The sequence below is a fragment of the Myxine glutinosa genome, chromosome 12, assembly GCF_964187855.1.
Source record: "Myxine glutinosa chromosome 12, kmMyxGlut1.1, whole genome shotgun sequence".
Lineage (NCBI taxonomy): Eukaryota > Metazoa > Chordata > Myxini > Myxiniformes > Myxinidae > Myxine > Myxine glutinosa.
In genome coordinates this window covers 15,901,166-15,910,486 of record NC_136272.1, presented here as the reverse complement: position 1 = coordinate 15,910,486, position 9,321 = coordinate 15,901,166, and the positions used below count along the sequence as shown (strand labels likewise).

At 43.2% G+C, this 9,321-nt stretch overlaps 1 protein-coding gene across 6 annotated transcripts in view; it reads right to left on the bottom strand.

Moving 5' to 3' along the window:
• LOC137438180 (putative adenosylhomocysteinase 3) overlaps positions 1-9,321 on the bottom strand; it is an 83,968-nt gene that overhangs the window by 27,934 nt on the left and 46,713 nt on the right. For 3 of the 6 annotated variants that reach the window (XM_068133197.2, XM_068133198.2, XM_068133201.2), the window contains exons 2-6: positions 5,759-5,870; positions 5,381-5,524; positions 4,855-4,955; positions 4,629-4,731; positions 3,516-3,610 (exon numbers count right to left, since the gene is read on the bottom strand). In XM_068133197.2, coding sequence (XP_067989298.2) covers positions 3,516-3,610; positions 4,629-4,731; positions 4,855-4,955; positions 5,381-5,524; positions 5,759-5,870 — 555 coding nt within the window. The remainder of the gene's footprint in view (positions 1-3,515; positions 3,611-4,628; positions 4,732-4,854; positions 4,956-5,380; positions 5,525-5,758; positions 5,871-9,321) is intronic. The other 3 variants (XM_068133199.2, XM_068133200.2, XM_068133203.2) reach the window with 1 other exon arrangement.

The following is a 9,321-nucleotide window of genomic DNA, read 5'->3' as shown; positions in this document are numbered from 1 at the left end:
GGGGAGCGCCGTAATCTGAGATCCGTAACAATGTGTGTGTGTGTGTATATGTGTATATATATATATATATATATGTGTATATATATATATATATATATATGTGTATATATATATATATATATATGTGTATATATATATATATATATATATGTGTATGTGTATATATATATATATATATATATATATATATATATATATATATATATATATATATATATATATATATATATATATATATATATATATATATATATATATTGTTACGTGTATGGGGGTAGGTCATGCAATACCGTAGTCGAGGTAGGATTGTGTAGAGGAGTGTGCTCCGAATGTCGCAAAGTAGAAACCTCATTTATCTAAGCCAGGGCCGGATGGCGTGTAAGCGTTATGTGTCTCCATGTGAGGGGTGAAGCTATGCTAATTAGTTAGGGCAAATGGACAAATTCCCAGTGTGTAATTACCCTTGTGGCTTTTCCCTTCGTTCTTATAAAGCACACTCGGCCAGTCATGTGATCGGCACGTAATTGCAAATAACATCATCGCTGACAATACCCAGACGCGACTACACCACCTAGCCGAATCATCTCATTGAGCGCCAAGTGTGGCCGTCAGTCACGCCCCGAAAAACGATTGGTTAAAGAATGATGAGGAGAGCGAGTGCCGCTCGGTGATTGGAGCGCGGGTGACGTCAGAGAGAACGTTCGAGACAGTCGGAGTAAAAAGGAAAAGCACCGCCATTTTCTCTCTCTCTCTTGGTCCAGGCTCTGGGTACGAGCAGTCGCATTCTCTCTCTCTGTTCCTCGCACGGTAAAAGGCGGTCGCATTCGCATTCACTCTCTGTTCCGGGTGTTGGTGAAGACGGACGCATCCCTCTCTCTCTCTTGGTGCTGGCTCATGACGGTGGTGCTTCGTGTTGTGTGCGCTTGGGAAACATCAGAGCTTTGTGGAGCGTGGGACGATCGTAGGAGGAAGGGGTTTGGCCGCCGCTCCGCGTGTCAGTGGCTGATACGGGCGCGACTTCGCGCCACGCTAAGCATTCCCGCGCAAGACCTCGGAGACCCCTTCGACGACCGCCAGGGTTCGAGGGTCATGTGAGGGAGACCAGAGCTGAGTACCAGCCAATGCACCACACCACGTTTTTACTTTCGTTTATTTCTCCCTGTGTCTGTATACAAGTCCGAGAGGAGGGTCCCTCGTTTAGGAATTAGATTTTACCTTACCTTTTTGTTATTGGGTAAACACGCCTCTTCCATCTGCTTGGAAATTCACCAACATCACTGCACTGCATAGAAATATGCAAAAAATGAATCCATCAACAATAGACCTATCAGCTTACTTCCAAGCATCAGTAAGGTCATGGAATCCATCATTGCAGTTTATATGGAAAACATTCCTTTTCTCCCACAACCTCATCTCAGATCACCAATTCGGTTTCAGAACAGGTCATTCCACCTTGGACATGCTGCTTCTACTCTACAAACAATGGATGGAGGCCCTCAATGTCAAACATAAGATCAGGGCCATCTCTCTGAACATATCTCGTGCTTTTGATGCAGTCTGGCATCCTGCCTTACTCTTCAAACCGTCTGCATTTGACATCCAAGGTCAACTCCACACCTCTACTCTCGTACCCAACGTGTGTCACTCAACAGAATCCTTTCATTTCTTCTCCCTGTCAAGGCTGGAGTTCCTCAAGGCAATGTTTTGGACATATTCATATTCCTGATCTTCATCAGTGATCTCTCTGACTCTTGGATTATGACATTATATAGCACGATATGTCGAAAAGTTATGGACGGATTATGACAAAACTTGATAGATGATTCGGGTAGATGACAAGAACAAGCACATTCGATTTTGGTTAAGGTCCGGATGCAGGACCAGCCTATCAGTGAGATACAAAAAGTAAACGGGTCAGCTTGGCAGAGGTATGCACTCGACCGAGTGCCATTCTAGTTTTGAACATAATGTGGATTAGGGCAATGCCGATGGTAGGAAGAATATATATATATTTTTTTGTATACAACATCGAGGCTAGTGTAAGAGCTAACATTAATCACAAAAAAACAAACTGACACATAAAACATATGATAAAGGGAGCGGGAGACAAAATGGGGAGAGAGGGGGAAGCAAACAAGTACAACAGTAGAGAACAGGGACAATGGGAAATCTGTGGGAGGGAGAGGGCTTGGGGAGAGGAGGCATGGATGGGAAGGGGGGGGATAGGGGGGGTGGGAGAAGTATAAAGCACATGGACACTGCTCGGATTTCCAGGAAAGAAATCGATATTTCAAAAAAGTGGATCTGGGGTGAATTAACAGGGGTAGAAAAGATCAAGGTTTTGGATGGGGAAAGATAAGAGATGGTGGTGAACAGCTGTTTTAAAGACCTGGAGGGAGGAGTGGGATTGAAGAGAGTGAGGGAGTTTGTTCCAGAGGAGGGAGGAAAGAGGAATGAAAGAGTGAAGGTGAGCAGAGAGCCTAGATTTTGGCAGTTTAACCATCAGAGGGTTGCTGGCTGATCTTGTGCGACCTGTAGGAATACTTGGGGGACAGAGCACAGACAGAGCTGGGGGAGCAAGGCTGGAGAGGAGTCGGTAGAAGACAAAGACCACCAACCTGCCTGCGGTGAGTAAGTGAAAGGCCCTCGGAGTTAGCTTCATCGCGGGAGATTCCAATGATTCTGAACGCTTTGGTTTCAACAGCGTGAAGCCGAGCTAGGTGTGAGGCAGGAGCACCGGCCCAGAGGGGATAGCGGTATTCCATTGAGCTGCGGATGAAAGCCTTGTATGTGGTGAGGAGCTCAGGTGTGGCAAAGAAGGACTTCGCACGACGGAGGATGCCCAGTGGGCGACTGGGTTTGGAGGCCAGCTTGGAAATGTGGTTTTCCCAGGAAAGATCATGGCAGATAGTGAGACCCAAAAGCTTGAGTGACAGAACTTCTTGGAGAGGATTGTTCAGAAAGTAGATGGGAGGGTTGTCCAGATGGTCTTTTCATTCAGTGTAAATATGTCCAGTCGGATGGGAGGGTTGTCGAGTCAGTTCCACAGTTCCTCTACGTCAGGACAAGGCCAAGCTGTACAGAAGCTCTGTGTCACCACAACCAGGAAAGAACCATGATGCAGGCATATTTACACTGCCTATGAATACAGGGTGTGACACAGTCTCTCGTCAAAGTCATCGTATTACAGATGACATCACTCGAACGTGGTTTGAAGTATGTTTGACGCCCAGGGCAGGTGTGCTGAAGTGATCATGACTCAGCCTCGGTTTCAGTACAGCAGTAAGTGAGGTATTTGTTCGCAAAGTGGAGGCATGGTGCCAACATGCTCGTGGATACAAGGAATTATAATTCTGGGAAATATTTGCGGGAGTCCCATAAGGGATCTGTGACACCTCAGTGTGAAGACTGATACATTTGATACTTTTATATGCTTTTCAGGGAAATAAACTAATGCACAAGACAGTATAATTCACACCAAATCAATCATAGAGCAAGGAATTGATGGAAGATACCATGTTAGGCTGCCAGCCCTCGGCACAAACACAGCGATCAATACACCACCAAAAGTCATCTTCACTTTCCCCTTTCCAGGCGAACACAGGTATACCTGGAGCACAAGACGTAACAAACATCACTTAAACACAGCATATCACACATAGAAACTGTATTTAAAATGACAGAAAAGACGTATATATTCCACAAGTATGCAATGATAAAATTAAACGTCATTTGGCTTTAAAATCATTGGAAACCTAAGGGGGACTTTTGGTCTCTAAATGTTTACAAAACCCAAACACAGCATTGTGGACATTCTGGCCTATCATCCCAGTGCCCTACACCCCTTGTATAGACTCATGGAGGCATTTCAAAATGAAGTCATGAGAAATGGGAAGATGAATCGGCGAAAGTGAGCAATTAGGTTTGATTTGATGCGAGAAGCAAGGTATTGGTTGACAATCGAGTGAGTGCGACTCGATGGGACATGTGAGGGGCAAACGGTTGAGAAAGCAGGTGGGTCAAGACTAGAAGTGAGATGGGCTATTAACTTACAAGACCACTGATCTATATGTGGACAGGAATTTGGCCAGGATAGTGGCAGAAGATGGTGTACTCTATTTGAGACGAGATACCGTGGGATCTTTAAAAGTTCCACTGACTAGAAAATGATGCAACGGCTGGTTTTAAATCCCAATCTAAAAAGGTCTGCTCTGAGATGCAGCATCCGCTTCTTTCACCAGAGCAGGAAATTTCAGTTGGAATAGACTCGATGAACACTCCTGATCAAATATCTCATGGAGGTGAGCAAGCTGCCAACTGGGCTGGCCTCCTGTCCTCTAACATACAAAATAAACAGAAGGTGCTTCATGGATGTCTCCCATCAAAATTGTATTTAAAGAGGTTCAACCTTGCTTAGCTTCTCAGAGTTTTTTTTGTTTTTTTTGTATACTGAATCGAGGCTCGTGAAAGAGCTGACATTTACTTCACAAACAAATCAACCAGATACACAAAATATATAAAAAGAGTTCATAGAACCGAGAGCATTAAAGCGGAAAAGTTTCGGTTTATCATATTTTAGACTTCAAGCAGATAACAGATGCAATCTTGCTGAACGAAAAGTGCAATACCGACTGCTGCAAGGGCCGCTGCGACCTCGTTCTGAGTTGAGAATATGTTGCAAGCAGCCCAGCGACACTGAGCACCCAATGCAATAAGAGTCTCAATAAGTACCTGTGTGACGACAACACACACACACACACTAAAAGCTGTTCAAATTTCAAATAATGTCCATCATAAAAGATTGCTATGGCACAGACGCAAAATGCAGGGCAGTGAAGAGGTGTGCAAATATACCGCAGATTGTGCGGTGATGTGAGTACAGCCAACGATGGTGGCACCTGCCAGCGGCTTGTCACCCTGTGCTCGTTTCCGCAGTGCCATCAGAGCAGGCATTTCTGCATTATCACATCAGGACAAACATTTTTCACCGCCATATTTAACTTTCACAATCTCCCAATTAATACAGAAACACTTATTTGTCTACAATTAATTAATTCTCTTTCTTTTCCTTTTTTTTTTTTCTTTTTTCTTTTTCTTTTTCTCTCTTTCTCTTTCTCTTCTCTTTCTCTCTCTCTCTCTCTCTCTCTCTCTCTCTCTCTCTCTCTCTCTCTCTCTCTCTCTCTCTCTCTCTCTCTCTCTCTCTCTCTCTCTCTCTCTCTCTCTCTCTCTCTCTCTCTCTCTCTCTCTCTCTCTCTCTCTCTCTCTCTCTCTCTCTCTCTCTCTCTCTCTCACACTCACATCAATATATCGCGCACACCCAAAGTCTGTACCCACTCCCTTACACAGCATTGGCCTCTCATTAATGCACTGAAGCTCGTACCTTGCTGTGCAATTTCCACTTCACGGCGTCCAAATCCGCTCTGCTCAATGTTTTTCACACAAAAGTCCTCATGTACACGAGCCTCCTCACATCGTTTCTCCCGCGGAGTCATCTCATCTTCAGAGCTGTCTGAGTAAGAAGCCGCTGCACAAGTAGAAGCAGCACCACAATAAATGAACAGGGAAAACACAAAGTGCTACACATCAGAAATATGAGATCAGTTAGTATTTTGCAACTTAATTAACACCACCTTCCTCAATTCAAGAAAGTCTGTTGTTTGATTAACTTATCTCAAAATTTGTCAAAGTTTCCCGCAATTCCCCCCTTCCTATCCGCCTCCATTCCTACTTCGACTTTTTTTGCAAAGCCTTTGCATACCTGAACTGTAGCTATCGGTGGAAGATTGGGAAATGGAGCGAGACAACGAACGGTGACCTTTTATGGTGGGTCTTCTTTGAAATTCAAACTGCTGGTCGGCAAATTGAATTTGCTGAAAAAGATGGGCACTTTTAATCTTCGAAATAGTCATCATTCAACATAATTGGTGTCTTCTTATCCTTCATATTCTCTAACAACATGCTCTGATTACATCGTTACAATGAGAAAAAACAACAACAACAGTTACAAAAATTACAGCAAAGAGTCAAATTGTGCAAGGAAGGTAAATTGAACCACAAATTGCACAAAAAAAGCAAAGGAAAACACTAATAAAGTAGAAAGTGGGTAAAGTGAAAATGCGACATAAAGTTGATGGTGAGATAACTTAGCAGCCTCTATCTGTTCAGATAGGTCTACTGCACCAGAAGAGCACCAAATGTCTTTACAAAGTTATGATGTACCATCTAACTAAAAAAAAAACCAGGAACCTGATGGTTTACACAACTGGAGAGCTGCAATCAGAGATCGCTGATGGTTCCTGGTGTAGCCAACACGTAATATTCATATGTAATATTCATTCATACGTAATATTCAACCAACACATACTATATGATGGGAGCCTGGTGTTGGCTTAGCGGTTAGGGTGCCGGCTAGGGATCCTAGGATCCTGGGTTCGAATCCCAGTCGATTGCTGAATTAACGCCAGGGGGGGTTGACTCAGCCTGTCATCCTTCCGAGGTCGGCAAATTGAGTATCAGTTCACTGGTAATTCCTGTGTCGCAAGAGGCGACTAACAGGGTTGGCGGCAGGAAAGGCATCCGGCCATAAAACATTGCTTCAATAAAAGGGGACCATGGTGCCCGAAAAAGGCCAACCCCTGCTCTGCGGGGAAACATGGCCTCTACAGTTGGTTCTACATACTATATGATGGCATAGACAATTGGTAGCACATGAAATTCTGCCTCATATAATTAAAACAAACGTTTTTCCAATGAAACAGCATCCATAAGTGAAAACGAACTTTTTTTTTCTTTTTCTTTGGTCATAATCAAATGATAAAGGTCGCTGTAATCGATCTGCCACAGATTATAAATGTGGATGATAAAAAAGTGAGCATATATGTTCAACCAAAAATTTACAATTAATCAGTAGGCTGAACAATATGGCTTGAATTTTTTGGCCTTATTTTTCAAAAAGCGGGACACCACGGACACCAAGACTAAACACAAGACACAGACAAAAAGCCTCCCTCTGGGAATCACACCAGGCACTCGCTGGGAATAACAAGTTCGATTTGGCTGTGGGAAATCAACTTCCACAACGGCTCGAATGGGGTATTGTCTTGTGAAGAAGTTTTCTTAATATCAACTTCCTTTTACAATAAACTGTATTTACAAGGAAAAGTCATAAGGTTTCCTGCCCCCCCCCCTCCCCAATCCCCCTCCCCAATTAAGGAATGGTCCTTTGCAAGGAAATTGAGCAGTTAGTGTTTTGTCTCTTCATATACAGCTTAAAGTCCATCAAACATTCTTTACAACGGTGTCTGCAAATCTTGATATCATTGGGATAGAACAATTGTGGTTCTGGCCCTTAACTTTTTGAAAAGGGGATAATATTGTGACCATCGCACCATCCCCTCCTCCCTCCTCCTCCCCCATCCCCTTTCCCCAGTTGAAGATTAATTTGACAAGCTTCGTTTAAAACACCAGCTGTTTTCACAAAGTAGATATACAAAACATAATTGCAGTTAAGCTTGAATAGACTGTCTATGTTGCACTGTAGAGTAGTCGTAGCTATTAGTATTCAACAGGCACAAATCCTCCATTGAAGCTAAACTCCAATTTACGGAACCCAACGAGATAGCTGCTTAACGGAAGAGAGTAATCCAGCAGCAAATGTAAATATACATTTCCCTTGGCTTGCCAGGAACTCCACATATGGCAGATAAAATTGTTGTCCCTTGCGAATGCTGAGAATTCAGATGAGCCATCTTGCCGAGACCATGGTCATGCTCAATTGTTCCTGGATGATGTTGAAAACATGTTTTTTGTAGCCTCTTATTTTTAGTGCCTCCCCTCCGGTTTAGCTCCCTCTGCTCTCTCAGCCCTCCGCAGCAGGAAATAAGCTTTCTTCCAGTAACTCCCTCATGGTTAAACTCACAAAATGCACGCTTTCTGCCCATCCTTTCTCCCGTCTGTGGAATTTCCTTCCAGGGATACTGTTCGATCGCACGCATTCCTCCGAGGCTTCAAGCAAGTGGTGCATCACCATCTCGCATGGTCCCATATCCCTCCCTACCTATGATCTTTTACCTAACCATACCCTCCCGAACCGTATAACCTGCAGGTTACTGTTTTTTCCCCTCATCACACGCTCTTCTCTTTTCCTGTTTGTTCATTCCCTTGCTTGCTATGTCCATCTATGGCCACACTGTCAATATAGTGCCTTTTTACTCTGTCTCCTCTTTCTTACACCATCCTATATTTTGTATACAAAAATAATAAGAACTAGAACGGCACTCAGTGGAGAACATACCTCCGCCTGGTTGGCCATATCACTCAATGGTGAAGAATCACTTTAAAATTCTAGTAGCCGGAACCGAATCTGGATCTTCACCAAAATCTGATCATTTCGTCCTTGTCACATACACTACATCTCTGCCAAATTTCGTCCGAATCCGTCCACAACTTTTTGAGATATTTTGTTCACAAACGGACAGACGAACGGACAAACAGATAGACAGGGGTGAAAACATAACCTCCATCCACCTTTGGTGGAGGAGGCAAAAAGGAGATATGACTCAATAAGGCATAAAAAAAAACTAGAGGTTCCAAGGAACCTGAACTCAACTGGTCTATATCAATATGGTTAGAATATGCACAATAGAACCACAAACTATATAGTTTATACGTGCTAAAAATATATGACCAAAATTGATTTTTCAATATGGCCGCCCTGCCGTGCCCATTTTTTGGCGTGCAACGCCCAAATGCAATCCCAAACTAGTTTATGTCTTAAAGACGCTGCATAACAAGTTTCATCAAAATTTGTGACTTTTAGAGCGTAGACGTCGAATTGTTTACAGATGACAGACAGACAGACAGACAGACGATGGATGACGGACACTGGGTGTCGCCAAAAACTCAGCTGGACATAGTCCAGTTGAGTTAAAAAATAAAGCAACCTTCAGGCTCCTATCACAATTTATTTTTCCAAACTCACTGGAAGAAGTAGTTTGAATTGGCAAGAACTAGTAATTAAAGGTAAATAAAATAAACTTGTAATTCAAATTAGAACACTTTTGTCTAGTGACCTGTGGTATCTTAGATATGAGAGCCCTCATCCAGATCTTTCTGATCCAGTGTTCTGTCAGCAAGTAGGTTCGGTACTGCCAAACAGGGCCGCACAGCAAGGATTGCAATTAGTTTGCCGCAGTAATCAGGGCAGGGATCTGTAACTTCTTTGGGGTCCTTGCAATAACTGGCCTCTTGTTCGCAAGAGACACTGTGGGACTCCCTCAATATAGAAATTTGTTTTTTCCTCTGAATCTACAAACACAATTT